The following is a 19,504-nucleotide window of genomic DNA, read 5'->3' as shown; positions in this document are numbered from 1 at the left end:
GGAAGGAGCTCTTTGTGGGAAAGGGTGGAGTGGTGGTGCCTGCCTGCAGGGGTGGGGAGAGGGAACAAGTGACTTCCTTTGAACAGAACTGTCAGTCCTGAATGCCCGGGAGCATCACTGTCAGGTTAAAGCTCCTTCCATGGGCTTGGCTAACAGGAGATGCCCTGTAGCTGACCCTGCCCAGGGCCCGTGGCCAGTTAGTTGTGGGCATGGTGGCGTGCATAACAGATTCTGACTCTGTCCCTTTCTCTTCTTCCCCAACTCCAGGGCCCCCCTCCTGAAGGTGAGCCCTTACAGGCCACTCAGCCTGTGCAGTCTACACAGCCTGCCCAGCCCACGCAGTCTACACAGCCTGCCCAGCCTATGCAGCCCTCCCAGCTCAGCCAGCCAGGCCAGCCACCAAGCAACAAGATGCCTCAGGTCTCCCAGGAGGCAAAGGGGACCCAGACAGGAGTAGAGCAGCCTCGCCTCCCAGCCATACCTGCAAACAGGCCAACTGAGCCTCATGCCCAGGTTCAGAGGGCACAGGCAGAACCAAGCCAGACTTCCTATCCCTCCCCCGTGTCTGTCTCCATGAAGCCTGACCTCCCGGCCCCTCTCTCTGCTCAGGCTGCGCCAAAGCAGCCGTTGTTTGTCCCCACAACTTCAGGCCCCAGCACCCCTCCAGGACTGGCTCTGCAGCACACTGAAGCCCAGCCCACCTCCAAACAAGATTCTTCTGCACACTTGACTTCCCAGAGGCCTGTGGATATGGTCCAGCTTCTGAAGGTAAGCCTGGGCAGGGGCCTCCCCTACTGCCCTCCAAGCTCTGTGCTGTGTTAAATGTCCTAAGATTCCCACTTGACTTAGACCAGCAGGCTGCTGCCGAGGGCCATGTCTAGCATGGCTCTGCTCTCTAGCCCTGAGCTCACTTCCTGTTTGTTTCCCTGTGAGCAGAAGTACCCCATCGTGTGGCAGGGCCTGCTGGCCCTCAAGAATGACACAGCTGCTGTGCAGCTCCACTTCGTCTCTGGCAACAATGTCCTGGCCCATCGGTCCCTGCCCCTCTCTGAAGGAGGCCCCCCACTGAGGATCGCCCAGAGGATGCGGCTGGAGGCCTCACAGCTGGAAGGGGTTGCCCGAAGGATGACGGTAAGAATCGGGGAGTGGCGGGAGCAGGTGAGCAACTGCCCCACCCACAGGGAGGGAGGGCATGGGTGGCCCCCACCTGCCTGTGTCCCTGGCTTGTCATGGGGTACAGTAATGGCATTTTTGAAGTGGATGATGAAAGGCATGTTCTGTCTGCCCTGGGGATGTAAAATGTCTCTAGACCCAGAAATAAGGCTTTTTTCATTCAACAAATAGGAGGATGGACTTTAAGGTTATCTCAGTGGTGGGGGCTTTTGTGGATTTAGGAACCAAATCCTCTGGGTTGGACAGGCCTCTGTGTGGGCAGTTGTCTTGTGAGGAGGCCCCTGATCATTCACGGCTGCCTCTGCCCCAGGTGGAGACGGATTACTGTCTGCTGCTGGCTCTGCCCTGTGGCCGAGACCAAGACGACGTCGTGAGCCAGACCGAGTCCCTCAAGGCTGCCTTCATCACCTACCTGCAGGCCAAGCAGGCAGCAGGGATAATCAACGTTCCCAACCCTGGCTCCAATCAGGTCAGCCCAACGTCCAGTGTCCTTCCTTGATGCACGCACTGCTGGGGCTGGTCTAGGGTGGGTAGGCAGTCTGACTAATCTGGTGGCATGGGCTACCAGTGCCAGCTAGAGTACTCCAGGAAAGTTTCCCAGAGGAGGTGGGCAAAAGCGCATTCCGGGTAGAGGAAACAAACAAGAGAGTATGGGCAGGGCTGCCATTGCCCATCCTGGAGACAGTGAAAGGACAGCTGAGACAGCAGAGGTTTTCCTTTAGCTTAGTGATACAGGAGAGGTTCCCAGGGAGTTGGTTCATGTTGGTTTTCTGACACCTTCTAGTTTTCTTCTGGTGGACAGTCATGGAGCATTAGCTGGGCCTCTTCAGGGCCCCCAGTTGGAAATGTTTAAAGGAAGAATGGTGGTGGGGTGATGTGAAGACAAGGGGTCCCACTTCTCTCTCTTGTCCACTCTCTAGCCCGCCTATGTGCTGCAGATCTTTCCGCCCTGCGAGTTCTCCGAGAGTCACCTGTCCCGTCTGGCCCCTGACCTCCTTGCCAGCATCTCCAACATTTCTCCCCACCTCATGATTGTCATTGCCTCTGTGTGAGCCACTGAATGGTCAACACTCAGTGTATTTTCCTGAGGCTCTGCAGCAAAAAATAAACAGGACAACCCAGCCAAGTGGAGGAAGAAGCTGCCGAAGGGACAGACTCCACTGCCGGACGCCAGCCTCGCCCTCCTGCCCGCCCCAGTTGGGCAAACCCCTCTGGGCAGTGGTGCTGCTACTTGTATGTTTACATGACATTTAGCCCAAGGATAGACCACCAACCGATGGACTTGCAGACACCTTGGGGCTGGGTTTCTCTCTCCTCTTTTTGGAGAAAAGGAACATGGCAGTGGAATTAATTTTTTTGTTGTTTTTGTTTTTAAGAAACAAGAAAACAGAACTGCCTTTGCACTAAATTAGTGACTTGGACTTTTGCACAGTGAAGACAGGCTGTGACACTCTGGATGTCTTGGTGTACGTGAACACACGTCGAGGACTGTGACCCAGGACTTCAAACTTCTGCTGAAACCCTGGGGTCAAGGAACATTTCATTGGGTTGTTGTGTTCCCACCCCTCCCTTCCTTGCTCATTTGGACGTGTCACCTTTCTTAATTCTCCTGCCGCCACCATCTTTGATTCACCTGGGATGTACAGTTTACAATCGAAAACGAGCAAACAGGATTTTCTTTCTCGGTGGGATACACAGAACTTGGGATGTGTGTATATATAAATATATAATATATATAAATATATATAATACTGACTTAAAAAATCAAATTCCCCTGACATACATTTTTTTTAATCTGTGCCAAAAATGTGTTTTCAGAGAAAATCTTATTTTCATACTCAGACTTTGTATTGTCACTCATTTGTATAAGTGCGCTTCGTTACAGCACGGGCCCTGCCCCCACAATTTGGAAGTGTCACACACACAAAAAGACTGTACAAAAAGACTGGCTTCCCCCCTTCCTTTTTACCTTGACCTCTCCCTCAACTTCCTAACACTTATTAATTTATGAAACTTTTTCTCAGCGCAGTTTTGTTTTGTGTGTCCATTGGATTACAAACTTTATTAAAAAATACAAAACACGTCAAGTGTGGATGTGATTGTCACCTGGGTGGGAGGACCAAGGGTCCTCAGCTGGTGGGAATGGCTGGCCCTCATCCCACTTTTGCTTTCTTCCTCACCCCTCCCGCCCCCCCCCCCCAAGTCTGTATACGGAACCTAGTTCCTTTCTGCCACTTAATCCTCCCTGAGGATCATTTTATCTTGTACAAAAGGGATTTTCATCACAGACTGAACTTGAACCATTTTTCAATGCTGTGGTATAAATATCTGTGACACTTCAAGGTCCTGATTGGTTCTTGGGTAATGTGGAAGGCACTTCAATTTGGATACAGAATAAAAACCACCACCCAAACAAACTCAGAAACATCTTAAGCAACCTTTGGTGTCTTGTCTCTTGCCCCTGTCTCCTCCTGTCTGGTGCAGGCTGGCCCTGCAGCAGCAGTGGCATAGCCTGGCCTGATCCTGCTCCTGCAGCTGCCTCTAGACAGGAGGGTGGGGCGCTGGGCTAGGCTTTCCTTGCAGCTGGAGCCAGGACAAGCTGGGGGATTGGGCGTGGGGGGTTAGGAACACAGGGACCACAGAGTTGGTCGCACTTGCAATATCCATCGGGCTCCTCCAAACAGACCTACCCTTCTGGTGTGAGAAGATGGTGCCATCTCTGAGAGGGATTATAGCTGCTGGGGGTGAATTGTGTGGAAAAGGGGCAGAGACAGCATCTCAGCTCCCTGCTGACGTGAATGAGAAGGAGCTGCTCCATGGCCCCTGCTTGCTGCTCCTAGTGTCAGCAGTGCTGTGTCTCCCACCTCCCCATCAGCTCATTCCTGACCCTCCAGGTCCTAAACCTGGTGGTAGAGACACTTGATTCGGGGCAAGTAAATGTTTCAAAAGATGGCGCTGCGTTGGCCTCGATACTCAGGCCGGGTTACTGTCAGGCGAGTGCAGAGTCCTCCAGCTTCCCTAAGCCCAAGAGAACCGAGCCCGTGGTCTGTTGGGCCTGGTGCCCTCTGCCTACCTTGCTGCACTGGCTGAATGGGTCCCTGAGCTGGGCTCTCTCTCGGCTGCCTGGATCCTGCTAAGCAGTCGTGGCCAGCCCCTGCTGGCCCAGCTCCCACCCCCCTGGGCAGAGGGGGAGCAGGGTTCTAAAGCTGAACAGATGTGAAGCCCAAAGAGGAGCTGGGATGAGGGGTGGGGCGTGTGGAGCCATGGTCTCTCTGGCCCAGAGCATGCTGGCTCACACCCCGACTCGGGGCCAGGAAGCCCACTTGCTTCTAGACAGTGCCCGGGGCTCCAGCCTCATTCCGCAGGAGGGACAGCCTGGCTTTCCCGAGAAGCAGGTCTCTGTCAGCCGGTCCCTGGGTGAGCAGCCCTTCCATGGCATCAGCCACAGCTGCCAGCTCCCCACCCCACCCCCACAGGGAGCTATAGGCAGCATTAGAAAATAATCCAATTTATTCTCTCTAGGGAACGGGGCCACCCCTCTCAGTTCTAGGGTGCCATCCGTCCTTAAATAAACGGTCAGGAGGAGGCATGCCGGCTCACTCGGCAGGCGGTGGACATTCAGGAGCTGTGGGGGGCGTCTCTGCCAGAGCGGGCTGGCCATCGGCCCCATCCCGAGGACGGAAGACCAGCTCCCCAGCCTGCAGCACCTGCCCGGCCGGCCACGTGCTGCCTGGCCCGTACTGCTGGTAGAAGTCCGCATCTGTCTGGAACATGACCAGTGCCTGGGCCGTGTGGATGCGCACGTGCTGAGCCAGGCTGTTGGCATCCAGGAACTTGTCCCCACAGGAGTCACAGGCATAAAGGATGTGGGTGTTGGGGTCTGTGGGAGGTAGGGGCTGCGGTCAGGATGGGAAGAACCCTTGGAGTCCCCCAGCTTTCACACCCTGGGTGGGCCCTCTTACCTTCTTCCTGCACTTGCTTCACAGCTTTGCTGATCTCGGCTTTAAGTACTTCTGTCTCATCGGCGGTCACCGCGGCTCCCACTGGTACCACTGGGGGCAGAATCAGCAGGGCCTAAGCCAGAGGCACCTGCCCCATTGTTGGCACCCCAGGGTAAAGCTGCCAGTGACCACCCTCTGCTGCCCAGAGCCCGCACCTGTGAGCTGAGTGACAGCTGTTGCTGCCAGTGCCTCGGTGGCCAGCGTGACCATGTCATCAACAGTGACTACGCTGACCTCACCACCCTCCTCTGGCTCCAGGATTTTGATGCCTGCCTTGCCCTGGTGCACGGTCTTCACGTGGGAACGCAGGTTGTCCACCCGGTTGAAGCCACGACCACACTTGTCACACAGGTAAGGTTTCTCTCCTGGGGGAGGAGGCAAGGTTCTCTCCTGCCACTGGGGAGGTGGGGAGGACCTCAGTGGCCTCCAGCTTCCCCGGCAGCCCTGTCTCTTCCAGCAAGTGCTCTGGGGCGGCCACCAGAGCTGCAGAGAAGACTCCAGTGGCCCCTGCACCTTCTGGAAACTCTAAGAAAATGCGGTCCTCATGTGAATTGAAGTTCCTTTCAAGGCCACCTGCAGCAAGTGCCAGCACTCAAGGCTGGGATCTGGGGGTACCTCCCTTCCCCCCACGCCCACCGAGAACAGGGCTTGGGGTGGGACAAGCAGGCAGGTGGGCACACGCTCACCAGTGTGGATGATGATGTGCTTGGACAGGTCCCCCACATTCACGAAGGCCTTGCTGCACACGCTGCACTTGTGGGGGCGGATGTTGTCATGGTGACGAATGTGATTGGCCAACTGGCTGGATTGGACGAATCTGCAGGGCCACAGAGGGAGGGGCTCACACTGAACTGCCCAAGCCTGGGGCCAGGGGAGCTGGGCTGGGGCCTCCTGCCTCATCTTCTAGATTGAATAGGACCCCTGAGACCTTCGCCTGGGCTGGGGCAGCAGTCTGCCCAGTTCCCAACTGAGCCCTAAGTTTGTTATCTGACCCCCTTCACCGTGCAGAGCGCCGGGGACCCCACGGCACCCTGGGCATGGGTGGGACGGACGGGGCAGCACCTCTTGCCACAGCGTTCACAGACGTAGGGCTTCTCCCCAGTGTGCTGGCGCACATGGGCGATGAGGGAGCTGGCCTGGGTAAAGGCCTTGCCGCACATCACGCACTGGCATGGTTTCTCACCTGGGGACAGGGGGCAGGAGAAGGTGTTGGCATCTACTTCTCCTCCCCATGTGCCTTCCCTAGCCCCCAGGCGCCACAGGGCTTGCTCACCCACCCGTGTGGATACGGACGTGCCGCTGCAGGGCGCCGGGGTCGGCAAACTGTCGCTGGCAGTGGATGCACACGTAGGGCTTCTCACCGCTGTGGATCCGAAGGTGCCGCTTAAGGTTCCCTGGGGCGAGACCAAGGGAGGGCCTGGCATGAGGCACCGCTAGGTGGCTGAGGAGCAGAGAGGCATGAGGGCAGCCAGGCGAGCCCTGGCCCTACCTGAGGTGGTGAACTGCTTCCCACACTCTCGGCACTTGAGGGGCCCATCTGCGATGTGGATCTTCAGGTGGGCCTTCAGATTCCCCACCTATGCCCAGGCAGGGGGTCAGAAGGGCCACCCCACAGAACTGGGCCTCAGGTCCCCTCAGCAGCCCCTCCCAATGGGAACAATCAATTCTCGGTCCTCCCAGGGGCCTGTGGATGGCTCCATCCTTCCTCGAGGCCAGTCGAACGTTCCAGGTCCCAGCAGTAAAGGGAAAACCACTCCACCCCAGTTCTTTCTAGCCCAAACCCCACCCTGACTCAACCCGCCTTCCCACTTTCCTCAGCAGAGCAAGCAAGAGCTCCATCTGGGGCAGGGTCATTTTCTACTCAGCCAACACCACCTACTTTTTCCCACTAAGTCTGTCTCTCCCCGAGGGCCACTGGCCCTGAGCCGGGAAGCTCCTGGAGCGCAGGGGCTGCCTCCCCCTACCCCCAGCCTGCAAGGGCCCAGATGCCAGGCGGGCCTGTGGGCTCGCTCCCGCGAGGGTCCGCACACCTGGTTGAACTTCTTGTCACAGTGAGGGCACTTGTGCTCCTTGTCGGTGTCGTGCGTCTCCAGGTGGCGCATCTTGGAAGTGGGGTCGGAGAAGGAGCGGCCGCAGTAGTCGCACTGGTAGGGCTTCTCGCCGCTGTGCACCAGCTGGTGCCGCTTGAGGTTGCCGGACGTGGTGAAGAGCTTGCCGCAGTCCTCGCAGCGGTAGCGCGCCTCGCCCGAGTGCCGCTTCTTGTGCAGGTTCAGCAGGCTGATGAGCCGGTAGCTCTTGCCACACTCCTCGCAGCCGTAGGGCTTCAGCGGGCTGGTGGTCAGAGGCGACAGGGAGAGGAGGGGTCGCTGGGTTCCAAAGAGGGCTGGGGCAGGTTGGGGCGAGGAGGCCGGGGCCTGGGGCCCGCCGGCGGGGGCCCGTACCTGTGAGTCTTCTCGTGCGCCTTGCACGCGGCCGGGTCGGAGAAGGCCTTGTTGCATTCCCGGCACGAGAAGGGCTTCTCACCCGTGTGGATGCGGATGTGCCGCTTGAAGTTGCCTGTGTGCGTGAACTCCTTTCCACAGTCCTGCAGGGCGCGGCAGGGAAGCGGGGCGTGAGGGGGCTGCGGGGGCAGGGGGCAGGGGGTGGGAGGAGGCAGGGCCGGCCCCCCTGCAGGCCGCACCTCGCACTTGTGGATGACAGAGCCGTAGGCCTTGGACTCCATGCGGTCGCCGTAGGTGCCCGAGCGCAGACCCCGGGCCTCTGCGCCAAGCTCCTGGCCCGAGTCCGTGCTCGCTGACTCCTCGCTCTCCTCGGGGGCCTCTCCCCTCTCCAGCTGTGGCCCCTCTTCCTTGACCACAGCGGGTGCAGCACCCTCCTCCTCTCGCTCTTCTCCTTTCCTGGCTGGCTCCACTTCCATTTCTGTGACGAGAAGGGCAGGCACTCAGGTGCCTGGGAGGACGAGAAGGAGCCTCCAAAGGGATGTGACCTCAGAGCCAGACAAATGCCAGGAGGCCAACCTGGCAACTGGCCAAGTCAGGCCTGGGGCTGTCCCATCTCTCCATGTGGGCACCTACCAGGGGCCCGGCAATGTCTGAGAGCTACAAACAAAAGGTCCCCAGCAACGGCTAGAGGAGGTACCAGTGGTCTTGCTGACTGGGACATCGCTGCTTGGAGGATGCTGGTGGGCCTTGGTCTACCAGGGACCCCAGGCTGGCTGCACAGCAGGAAGGGTGCTGTCAGCCAACAAACACTGGGGTCAGTGCTGTGGGCTGCAAGGCTCCCTCAGAGGGCTCAGTGCCAGGAAGAAGCAGAAGGGCCAGTGCTGCACCAGCAACGCTTCTGTGCTAACAGGAAGCGTGGCCAGGCTGCACAACCAGAAATGATGTCAAAATTTGAGAATGAGGGGCCAGCCCAGTGGCGTAGCAGTTAGGTTCGCGCATCCCTCCGCTTCAGCGGCCCAAGGTTCGCTGGTTTGGATCCTGGGCACGGACCTACTCATCACTCATCAAGCCATGCTGAGGTGGCATCCCACATAAGAAGAACTAGAAGGACCTACAACTAGAATATACAACTGTGTAAGGGGGCTTTGGGGAGAAAAAAGAGGTACATTGGCAACAGATGTTAGCTCAGGGCCAATCTTCCTCAAAAAAAAAAAAAAGAGAGAATCAGAAAAGATGATGTCGACTCAAAAGCTAAAATGAAAGAGTGGCTCAGAGTGGGATCAGCTGGAGGTAGGAGGAGCGGGACCCGGGGGGAAGTGTGAGTGGGGGCTGGCCCTGGCTCAGGGAGGGTACCTTGCTCTGAGCTCTCTGACAAGGCAGCCTCGGCCTCAGCAGCAGCCATGCCACTCGTGGGGTCGGGCTTGAGCTCCACAGGTGGTGGCTTCCGGGGGGCATCGGCCTTCTCCGTCTGCTCTGCACCTGGGGGGGTGGTTTGGGGACACCGAGGCTGGACTAAGACCCTCTGTCCAGCAGCTGGATGGCTCTCCTGGACTAGGCCCCTGGTAGTGGCTATGGCCTGGGGGTGGGGTGGGGCGGGGGACAGTATATCCAAGTTCAGACTGCTTGTGCCTCTCCTCTGGCTGGAACAGAAGCTCCAGAACAAACAATGGGTCGTTTTGGGTGACTGGAGCTCAAGGGGTGCAGTTGCCTGCGCCACTGTCCCTCCCTCCCCCAGGAGCCTCCCAAGGAAGCCCCTCACTGCACTGGGGCCCAGGCTGCTGGGTGGTGATGGGGCAGCCAGCCAGGTCCTCACATCACAACTCACCACTGGCTGTGCTCTCAGCCTGGCCACCTCGCTCCTCTTTGGGCTCCCTGCCTGGGCCTGTGGGTGGACTGCTTCCGGCCAGGTCTAGCTCGCTCAGCATGGTGGCAGCTGCCTTCTCCTCTTTGGCTCTTTTGTCCCCTCCTGGAGATGGAACAGGACAGACCTGCCATTTCCCATCAAGTGCCCACCACTTGGAGGGGTGAGGTGGCCCAGAACTTGTTAGCTCTCCCAGATCCTCCCTGGGGATACATCTAAGTAGGGGTTTGTTGGTTTGTTCAAGCAGTTATTCACAGGGCGCCTACTCCACGCCAGACTGCCGGTGGGGCACCGGACACAGCAGTCATAGACTAGGTGGGGAGAGACCTCACACGCACAATGATGCCGCTGACCAGATGCCAGTGCATAGGAGGAGAGGGGCATGGCCCTCTGAACACGCACTGCAAGGACTCTGGCCCCACCAGGGGGGCCGGGCCTTTCTGAGGTGGTCAGGCGAGCAGAGGGAAGGGCAGGGGAGAGGAGAGCTGCAGAGGGGCGGACCCCGTGTGCAAAGGCCTTGAGCCAGGCACAGCTCCCCGGATCTCTCAGGCAGCAGAGCACAAAGGGAACTGGTGGACAGCGGGGAGGGGCAGGCAGAAGGGCCCCCGAGAGGCCTTTCTCAGACTTTACTGCAGCTAATCCTCACCGGCACCCACAACGCAGGCAAGGCCCGATGAGGAAACTGAGACCCAGAGAGGTGACACAGAGAGTCAGAGGCAGAGCCCCCATCAAAAGCCACCTGCTAAGGAAAGCCTAGCAATAATCTTACCTTCCACAGCTGAGACCTCCGTACTCTCCCCAGGGCTGGCGGCCAGCTCAGCAAGTGACTTGAGGGCGTGGCAGGCTGTGATGATGTCCTGCATCTGCAGGAAGCTGGCCACAGCCAGCACATCGTCCACGTTCTCAGAGCTCAGGCTCAGCTTGGCTGTGTACATAAACTCCAGCACCTGCCCCAGGCCTGCCAAGGACACAGACAGCCATCACGGACCCACCTTGAGGTCTGGCACCAGCAACCTGCCCAGCCACTCCACTCGGAAGCAGGAGCCAGGGCTTTGTGAAAAGCAGGGTGGCAGGCCACCATCTCCCCATCTCCTGCCTGTGCTGGGAGAGATGGGGGCAACCTGGGGATTCTCAGCCCAGACAACAGCCTCCAAAAAGAAGCATACACTCAGAGGACAGAAGGTGTGAACATCCACCCTGCATGAAGACAGAGGGTGTGAATGTGCACCCTGAATGGGGGACAGAGGGGTTAATGCTTGCCCTACATAGAGCACAGAGAGTGTGAACGCCTACCCTGCATGGAGAGCAGAGGGTTGAAAGGAGGACAGAGGACATGAACACCTGCCCTGCACAGAAGACAGAAGGTGTGAATGCCTGCTCTGCACAGAAGATAGAGGGTGTGAATACCTGCACTGCACAGAGGACAGAAGGTGTGAATGCCTGCTCAGCACAGAAGATAGAGGGTGTGAACACCTGCCCTGCACAGAGGACAGAAGGTGTGAATGCCTGCCCTGCACAGAAGATAGAGGGTGTGAACACTTGCCCTGCACAGGGGACGGAAGGTGTGAATGCCTGCTCTGCACAGAAGATAGAGGGTGTGAACACCCGCCTTGCACAGAGGACAGAAGGTGTGAATGCCTGCTCTGCACAGAAGATAGAGGGTGTGAACACCCACCCTGCACAGAGGACAGAAGGTGTGAATGCCTGCTCTGCATAGAAGATAGAGGGTGTGAATACCCACCCTGCACAGAGAATGGAAGGTGTGAATGCCTGCTCTGCACAGAAGATAGAGGGTGTGAACACCTGCCCTACACAGAGGACGGAACGTGTGAATGCCTGCTCTGCACAGAAGATAGAGGGTGTGAACACCTGCCCTGCACAGAGGACGGAAGGTGTGAATGCCTGCCCTGCACAGAAGATAGACGGTGTGAACACTTGCCCTGCACAGAGGATGGAAGGTGTGAATGCCTGCCCTGCACAGAAGATAGAGAGTGTGAACACTTGCCCTGCACAGAGGACAAGTGGGTGTGAACACCTGCCTTGCAGGGAGGATAGAGGGTGGGAAAGTCCACCCTGCATGGAGGACAGAGGGTGTAAATGCCTGCTCTGCACAGAGGACAGAGGGTGTGCGCAGAGAGTGTGAACACCTGCCCTGCATGAAGGACAGAGGGTGTGAACATCTACGCTGCATGGAGGACAGGGGGTGTAAATGCCCACTCTACACTCTACCCAACCACTACACTTCACCACCAGATGACACTCCAACTAGAGTGTGTCTGCACAGGCTTTCATCAGGGCTCTGCCACAAACTCTCTATCTGACCTCCAGGCCAGTCCCCTGACCTCTTTGGGTCTCAGTTTCCACAGCTGTAAAATGGGGGAACACCACCACCTTGCCCCGACCTTCTCACGGATGTCATGACATTCTGGGTTGGGAGCCCGAATCTAGGACCAGATCCTTCTTCAATCCCAAGGCCTTCCTGACACCTCTCCTGGCCCCAGCCTTTGCCGTCTCCATCACGGTTAGCACTGGGGAAGGGGGTTCAGGACTGATTCAGTAATGGAAAGGGATCCAGGGGCTCAGAGCCCCCTGGTTCTCTGCCCCTCCTGATGAGCTTGTCCTAGGTTCACTCCGGCCTGGAGCTTATCATGAACTCTTCCTGCCAGTTCTCCCCTTACCACCCTGCTCCCCATCAAAACAGTCCCCCAAGACATAGTAGGAACCTGCTACCCATGCACCCACGGCCTGAGTCCTGCATGGGAGGCCTGACAAACCTCACAGCTTGAAGCTGCTACTCCCAGGAGGGCAGGGGCTGTGTCAGGAGGGCTTTGCATGGCACAAGGCCAGCTAAGCTCCTGGCCCTCAATAAGCTCGGCTCTGGACCCAACGGGGTACCTGCCGCGTTACTGATGTCCAGGTGCACCACATCCTTCTGGTCCAGGAAGAGCATCTTGAAGTACTCGCTGCAAGCCGCCAGCACTGCTTTATGGGCCTTAAAGTCAACACCATCCACCACAAAAGTGCAGTCACACAAAAGCCCCAGCTGCCGCTGCTGGTTCAGCTGCTCCAAGACATGCTGGCTGTGCTGGGGAAAATCCATGGCTGGGGAGGGAGAGCCAAAGGGCCTTCGTGTTAGCACGGAGACAGGACACCAACCGGCCTCGACAGTCAACCCAAAACTTCCAGGTGAGAAATGTAGGTGAGACGGAGAATTAACACAAGTCCACAAAGGGCAAAGACCTCCAGATGCCCTCTGCAAGCCAAGACGGACCAGCGGCTCCTAGACTCCTGGGTTTACTGGCCAGGAAAGTTCCCCAAACCAAAAAGCATCAAGGGACCAACACAAACAGCCACCTTTGTGTCCTGCTAGGTAACAACATTAGAAAATCAAAAAATAAACAAACACAAAACATTGATTACTGTCAGCTTTTCAAAAAAAAAAAGACTGGTCAGTTTAGCACTTTTTTACAAAAAGAATGCATGACATAATCTTGGAATAAAGGACAGATCTTTCAATTGGACGCATCTGGCTGTATGAAAATCTTCCTATTTTGTTCTTATGTTTCTCATTCTGTCATGCACAGGTGATATATGCCTTTGGGAAGGCAGATGTTTCATTACCCGGCATCTCAGGCATCGGCCCCGCTCCCACTGCAGCCACAGGGCTCTGTGCAAGTTCCTCATCCTCTGGCAAAGCCCTGCCCTCTGGGGCGGGGATCACTCTCTGTCTCTCTCTGATTCATGGGTTCAGGGAACTACATAAAGTTGTGGAGTCCTCTGCCTCCAGAAACCTCTCCAGGCTGTCCCTGGAGAAAGAATGAACTCCGATCCTGACCCCAAGAGCTGCTGGCCTGGTGTAGTTTCTCTGTCAAAGGCCTCAGTTAATGCCTGGAAATCCCACAACTGTCTCAAGTAAAAATGCTCAGAAAAATTCCACGGCCTGGTGCCGAATAAACATGAACTGCACCAGCCATGACTAAAGAAGTATCTAAAATAGCTCTCCCCTCCCCCTCAACACCACATCAGTCAGTCTCAAGATCAGCATTTTCTAGGGAAAATAAGCAGGCCCTCCTTTTGAGAAAGAATCAACTTCAAAATAAAAGTCAATGCCCACTCCTGGGACCACATTACATAGATCCAACACAGCCAGGCTGTCACACCCTGGCGCAGAATCTGCTAAGTGGCAGTACTTTCTCTGCCAGCTCTTCCAGAACCTCTTCTCCGAGGCCTGGGTCTGCTCAGAGCTGCCCCAGGCTGTTTCGGAGCAGGTGAGAGTGACACTTTGGGGCTCTCAGCCCCCAAGTTTCAGCAGCCCCTCACTGGCTCCGACTATTCCTGTTACATCAGCCTCTTGGGGGTGAGTCACCGTGCTGCGCTCTGGAGCTGCAGTGGCCATGTATGGCTGGCTGGCTGTGAGGAGCCGCAGTGAAAGCCACGCCCCTATGCTTGTGGCTTAGCCAGCACAGATCAGCTTTGAAGGACACAAAGCCCACCCACCCTGTGGCGTCTGGAAACTTTTCAAAAGTGGGGGTGTGTATTTGCTGAGCTGGGGGAAGTCACTGGGTAGGTGGGCAGGGCTCCATCAAGTAAGGGGGAACGTGGCACTGGAAACAGGCCGTGTGCCACAAAGTGCAGGCCTCTGAGCCATGAGTGCAGAGCTGTAGCTGCCAGGAACCTGGAAGCATCCTTTCCCTCCCTCCAGCATCCCCAGACTGTCCTCTGGTCCCAGCCTCACACACGAGCTCCCAGACAGAGGCATGGCTTCTTGGATCTCTGAGTTATATTATAAGTGCCTGTGGCTAGAGCTCTTAAGCATTAGCGAGAAGAGCCAGAAGCCAGCCCTGGAGTTAAGAGGTAGACAGGAGGCAGCTGGGCCCTCTGCATTTGCTCAACAACCCTCTCCAGAGCCAAACCAGCTGGCAGCAGCATGGAGCCCCAGGACCAAAAGCCGCTACTGACAGAGGACACCTCATAAAGGCATCCTTCTCTAGGTCTTCAATCCCTGGGAAAAGCAAGTTCCCATTTGTGACCTTAAGGAATGCAAGGGAGAATTTTGGCTGCTCTGTTACCAAGCGGGTAAAAGCTAAAAACAGAGAAGTTTTTGGAGAACATGGAAAAGAACCAATGTCTAGTCCATGGGTTAATCACCCAGGCCAAGGCACTTAGGCCTGGGCCCTGAAGGGAGTACACAGCAGGCAAGGAGTAAAGGGAACCAAGGACAGGTGCTGAGGAGAGGCCTGGGCCAAATCAACCCCAGAGCTGTCTTCTCGCTGCCGTGGAGAAAGCCATGTGAGCCGACAGGCATGTGCATGTGTCCGTGGGCAGCCCATGTCCCAACCCCAGTCACCTTCTATGTCCTCAAGAGCCCCCAGGTGAAATCTCTCCCAAGTGCAGAAAGAGAGGGAACACCAGGGCCCACAAGGGCCAAATGCTCCACCAGCTTCACAACAAGCCCGTTTGGAACTTGTGAGTCAGGGCTAAACCCTTCCCTCCTGGCAGGACCTGGCTCCTGCACCTTCACCAGGAGCCAACCCGAAAACTGAGCTGGGAAGAAGTGTCTCCAAGGCTCAGAATCAACCAGGGAGCTTTGGCTGAACCCCTCCAAGGGACAGGGTTTTTCCCAGGTCCCTAGGCTGGAGCCTGTGGAAAGCAGAACCCTCCAGCTGGAAAGCCATCTGACTTGCTGGGAAGATAAATGTGAGAAAAGACTCACAGCCAGCAGGGTGGAAGGGGCCTGCCGGCTCAAAGGTCACGGATTAATCGGCCTTGCCTGGGACCCAGGGCTGCCACAAGCCTTTCTGCTGCCGCCTACCCAGGAGCTTCCAGGGAAAGGACAGCAAAGCCCAGCTCTCCTGGGGCTGAATCCAGGGGGGTGGGGGCGTGCTCACTTTCACAGGCCTTGGGGGAAGGCCGGTGAGGGACCCTGAGAGAGGGTGGGTGGTGGCCCAGTCCCTCCAGTCCCCCCACTCGACCCCACACAGGAGAGCAGCTGTGTGCCCATGAGTCATGCTTTCCACCCAATGCTAACTGCACTCTTCTGACGCGAGATGCCCGCCCAGAAGTGGGCTCCTCCCCAGATGTGGGTGTCGGGAGGAGAAAACCAGAGGCCTCTAGAATTCCTCAGAGGCAGCCTCCAAAGCTGTTCCAACGGAGAAATACTCCTAAAAGAGTATCTGTTCTTGCAAAATCAAAGAAAGCAAAGGAAGAGAGAAAACCAGAGAGGATAAAAGAAAAGGACGGAGCAGCGAAAGTAGAAAGAGGAACTAAAAGAAAAAGAAAGAAAAAGAAGGCCGTTCCCACAAACAGATAAGCAGCCTTAAACATATGCTCACAAGCCCAGTCATGTGATCAGCCCCCCAGGGAGTGTGAGCACAGCCCCGGGGGGCTTGCCAAGTGCTAAATGCTGTCATCCACAGAGATGCTGTCAGCAGCAGGCTCTGTGGATTTTCTAACTGCACCCCTCAAGGAGCAGGTGAAGCTCAGAGCCTCCCCCCACCCCCGCTGTCTTCCAGCGCTCACCTCCACCAGCTAACTGCCTGCTAAAAAGCTCAATCTTTTGCTCCCCAAGGCAATGTGGTGAGCAGGTGAGAGGCCAGCTGGCTTGGTCCTTCCCTCAGAGGGGCTGAGCTAGAACCAGGCAGTCCCCTACTCCAAACCCACGTGAAATGCTCTAGAACGATCAGAGCAATCCTCTGACTGTCTCCTGTTTTCTCTTTTACACTCCACAGTGACAGGAACCCACCAGGATCTGGCCAAGCTTAGAGGGGTCCAGGAAAAGAGGTGAGAGTATGGAAGATGATGCACCTGCCTGGGCCACACAGTGGGACATGTGGGTACCACAGACAGGGAGGTGGGAGCTGCCTGTCCTGAGTGCACAATGAGGGGTCACTGTCTGAGGAGACTTCAGACACAATAATAAGATCCACAGCCAGTCTGCTTCTCATTACCACGTCGGTGACAAAGTGCTGTTCCCATCGGCCCCACCCTTGGTATGCGGGGCCCTTCACTCCAGCACAAGTGTGAGATCCCTTCCTCCTTATTTCATCTTGCTTTTTAAATAGTTTTTTTTTTTTAATAAATTTTTATTTATTTATTTATTTTTTCCCCCAAAGCCCCAGTAGATAGTTGTATGTCATAGTTGCACATCCTTCTAGTTGCTGTATGTGGGACGCGGCCTCAGCATGGCCAGAGAAGCGGTGCGTTGGTGCGAGCCCGGGATCCGAACCCGGGCTGCCAGCAGCGGAGCGCGTGCACTTAACCGCTAAGCCACAGGGCCGGCCCCTCATCTTGCTTTAAGGGTGATAAATGTGGGCCTTAGTTAAAGCTACTTCTAGGAAAGACCCTAAAAACTTAGACCTACAGAAACACAAACAGAACAAGACCACAAAGCCCATCAAGCCCAAAGTCCTCATGTTAGATGCAGAAAATGAAGCCCCAGAGCAGCACACGACTCGCCCACTCCGAGACTGACCTGACCTTCGAACACAAACTCCTGACTGCAATCGGGCACCTTTCCAGGGACACCACTTGCCAGCTGCTCAGTTGTTATCCTTGATTAATGGGGGAGACCTCAGGTGTCAGAGCCGGGATGCTCTCCTGATGACCAAAAGCCTGGCTGGGTACATAGCCCTGGCCTGTCTCACAAGGAATTCATTTGGGAAAGAAAAAGTGAGGGACCCGGGGAAGCCCTGCAGTGTGATTCCAAACAGGCCCAGCTAAGCAACAGGGACACGGATAGTGGGCACTAGTCTCCGAGGATGGCCACCAACAATTCCCCCCACCCGGCCACACCTGCTATGAGATTCCAACTGAATCTGGGTGGCCCTGGGACAGCTCTGACCAACAGGACACAGTGACTCTGTGCCAGTTCCAGGCCTAGCCCTTAAGAGGTCTAGAACATTCTGCTTTACTCTTTTGGAATCCAGCCACCCCACTATAGGGATGTCCAAGCTCTCCTGTTGGAGAGAGAGGACATACGGAGGGGCCCCGGAGGAGACACCAACGTGCACAGGACACATGAAGAAGAATTGAGATGCCCCCAGTGACAGCACCAAGGCTCCAGCATAAGAGTCGCTTTCGTAGACCTTCCAGCCCAGCTACCAGCTGGGCGTTGTCACATGAATGACATCAACACCTCGTGGAACAAAAAAACTGCCCAGTCAACACACAAAATTGGGAGAAATAATAAACTGCTGATGGGTTAAGCCACTCAGTTTTGAGGTGGTTTGCTTACAGCAAGAGAACTGCTACAGATGGTAAAACTACGTAGAAAAGGGAACGACTCACAAAAAATCATTCTCTCTGGATGGGAGGAGGGCCATCAGGGGTCTTCTGAGATACGGGAGTGTTCTATTTCTTTACTTGGAAATGCCCAGATTTACTATTTAAACTAAATGTGTACATTTCATATACTTTTCTATGGGGACGTTTTTCAAAATATTTAACTAAAAAGAAGTGAGGTACAGGTGCCACACTCAATCCGAGCAAAGATGGAGTTAATTCCAACCACGCTTCCCGCTGCTGTCACCGCGGCTGAGTCCCGGGGCCTCAGGTCTCAGTGGAGATGAAAGAGCCGCAAAGGCTCAGGAGTGGGATTCAGCGAGGCTGGCCCAGAAAACACAACCCCTCCCAACTGTCCTTCAGTTCCAACACATCTGTAACAGACTGCGGACTAAGAGAGGGTTCTCCCTGGGGCGGGAAAGCCACCAGCCCAATTCAACAAAACTTGAATCCCAGATCTCCCCAGTAACAACGAAACGGCATTTATGGAGTCTCTTCAACATGCCAAGCAACATGGTGCCAGGCAAGGCACAGCCCAATCACCTAAAAACTAAGAACATGGCTACTCTGGGTGCCAAGTTCTGTACTGCTGCCTCCAAGACTTAGGGATTCCAGAAGGGGTTCAGCCCCGAGAAGGCAGCAGAATCTCTGGGTCAGGCCAGGGAGGACCTGAATCCAGGTTCGCCACCCACCATACTAGCAGCTGATCTCCAGCAGAGCTTCTCCTCTGGCGAAATGGGGCCAATGGGACTACTTCCCACGTCGTTACAGGATTAAATCAGGTAATGTAAGCAAAGGGCCTGTGCGGTGCCCGGCATATGGTAAGCACTCAACAAACTATTGTTACCAGGAAGCAGAGATGCAGATTATGGGTTTTTTAAGGCCAAAGATCATATCAGTGGTTCTACATATCCTTTTATGCTGGGTACCTCGGGTGCATTTGATAACTATTTAGTGACTTGACCTTGTTAAGAAGTTGTAATCATAACCCTTTATTCCTTCTAAAGGCAATCTGGAAAAATCCTGGAGCCTGATTAACATTAAGAGAGGGAGGGAGTGAAGGGAGGGCATTGGGCAAGAACCATTCAGAGCGATTTTCTCTGTCGGGGAAGCACTTTATACTGAACAACTGTTCTGTTAAACCCCGGGGGTGCTCCTGGGTGAAGTGGAGTGCCTGCCCAGAGCTCTCAGTGGGTCCACAGAGCACTGCTCCATCTCAGAGTCAAATGGGCATGTGTCAAACATGAACTATCACCCAGGTTATTAGCAAGCACTAAACTGCATGCAGTGTTTCCAAACTGCCACCCAGAGGGAAGCCATTAAGCCAGGAAACAACTGGCCTACCACAAGGAGATGCTGATCTTGACAAGCAACAGTCCTGGCTCCGGGAACATGCTCTGCCAGCTGCGGGCCTGGACAAGACACAGCCATCTCGTGTCCAGGGGCCTTGAGGAACCTGAAGCAGGTGAGAGGAATCACCATTTGGCTTCCAGTTGCTCAGCATTCCTGATTTTCTAGAAATACAGGTGGCTCCTGTATACAGCTTAGCACACACAGACTTGGGCCAAGAAAATGGAAATTCACAGCAGGCCAGCCTTGAAAACATGAAACACCTACCTAACCCTACCACCCACCCAGTGTGACAACTCGTCACTTTTCAGTGCAACGTGGCAAAGATCAACAAAGCCAGCGCTTCTGGCACTTTCCTCCTTGCCCAGCAAACACAGCTCTTACATTAAGTTTGTGTG

General features: G+C 55.7%; 2 protein-coding genes across 7 annotated transcripts in view; one reads left to right on the top strand and one right to left on the bottom strand.

Moving 5' to 3' along the window:
• Window positions 1-3,255, top strand: part of SPEN (spen family transcriptional repressor) — an 83,226-nt gene extending 79,971 nt beyond the window's left edge. For both annotated transcript variants that reach the window (XM_004425614.3, XM_014783892.2), the window contains 4 exons: window positions 268-768; window positions 937-1,131; window positions 1,484-1,642; window positions 2,094-3,255. In XM_004425614.3, coding sequence (XP_004425671.2) covers window positions 268-768; window positions 937-1,131; window positions 1,484-1,642; window positions 2,094-2,225 — 987 coding nt within the window. In that variant the 3' untranslated portion in view covers window positions 2,226-3,255. The remainder of the gene's footprint in view (window positions 1-267; window positions 769-936; window positions 1,132-1,483; window positions 1,643-2,093) is intronic.
• Window positions 3,256-4,665: 1,410 nt separating this feature from the next.
• ZBTB17 (zinc finger and BTB domain containing 17) overlaps window positions 4,666-19,504 on the bottom strand; it is a 32,979-nt gene continuing 18,140 nt past the window's right edge. For 4 of the 5 annotated variants that reach the window (XM_087446755.1, XM_087446756.1, XM_004425615.2 and 1 more), the window contains 14 exons: window positions 12,372-12,578; window positions 10,246-10,434; window positions 9,441-9,581; window positions 8,969-9,094; window positions 7,855-8,093; window positions 7,616-7,758; window positions 7,205-7,505; window positions 6,664-6,751; window positions 6,452-6,568; window positions 6,237-6,357; window positions 5,861-5,991; window positions 5,330-5,539; window positions 5,136-5,225; window positions 4,666-5,053 (listed from right to left, as the gene is read on the bottom strand). In XM_087446755.1, the coding sequence (XP_087302881.1) occupies window positions 4,770-5,053; window positions 5,136-5,225; window positions 5,330-5,539; window positions 5,861-5,991; window positions 6,237-6,357; window positions 6,452-6,568; window positions 6,664-6,751; window positions 7,205-7,505; window positions 7,616-7,758; window positions 7,855-8,093; window positions 8,969-9,094; window positions 9,441-9,581; window positions 10,246-10,434; window positions 12,372-12,576 (2,385 nt within the window). In that variant the 5' untranslated portion in view covers window positions 12,577-12,578 and the 3' untranslated portion in view covers window positions 4,666-4,769. The remainder of the gene's footprint in view (window positions 5,054-5,135; window positions 5,226-5,329; window positions 5,540-5,860; window positions 5,992-6,236; window positions 6,358-6,451; window positions 6,569-6,663; window positions 6,752-7,204; window positions 7,506-7,615; window positions 7,759-7,854; window positions 8,094-8,968; window positions 9,095-9,440; window positions 9,582-10,245; window positions 10,435-12,371; window positions 12,579-19,504) is intronic. The other variant, XM_087446757.1, reaches the window with a different exon arrangement.

The sequence above is a fragment of the Ceratotherium simum genome, chromosome 22 (genome assembly GCF_057802395.1).
Source record: "Ceratotherium simum simum isolate JZ-2026a chromosome 22, ASM5780239v1, whole genome shotgun sequence".
NCBI lineage: Eukaryota > Metazoa > Chordata > Mammalia > Perissodactyla > Rhinocerotidae > Ceratotherium > Ceratotherium simum.
Note: the sequence above shows the minus strand (reverse complement) of the source record. Positions and strands in the feature narration are given on the sequence as shown.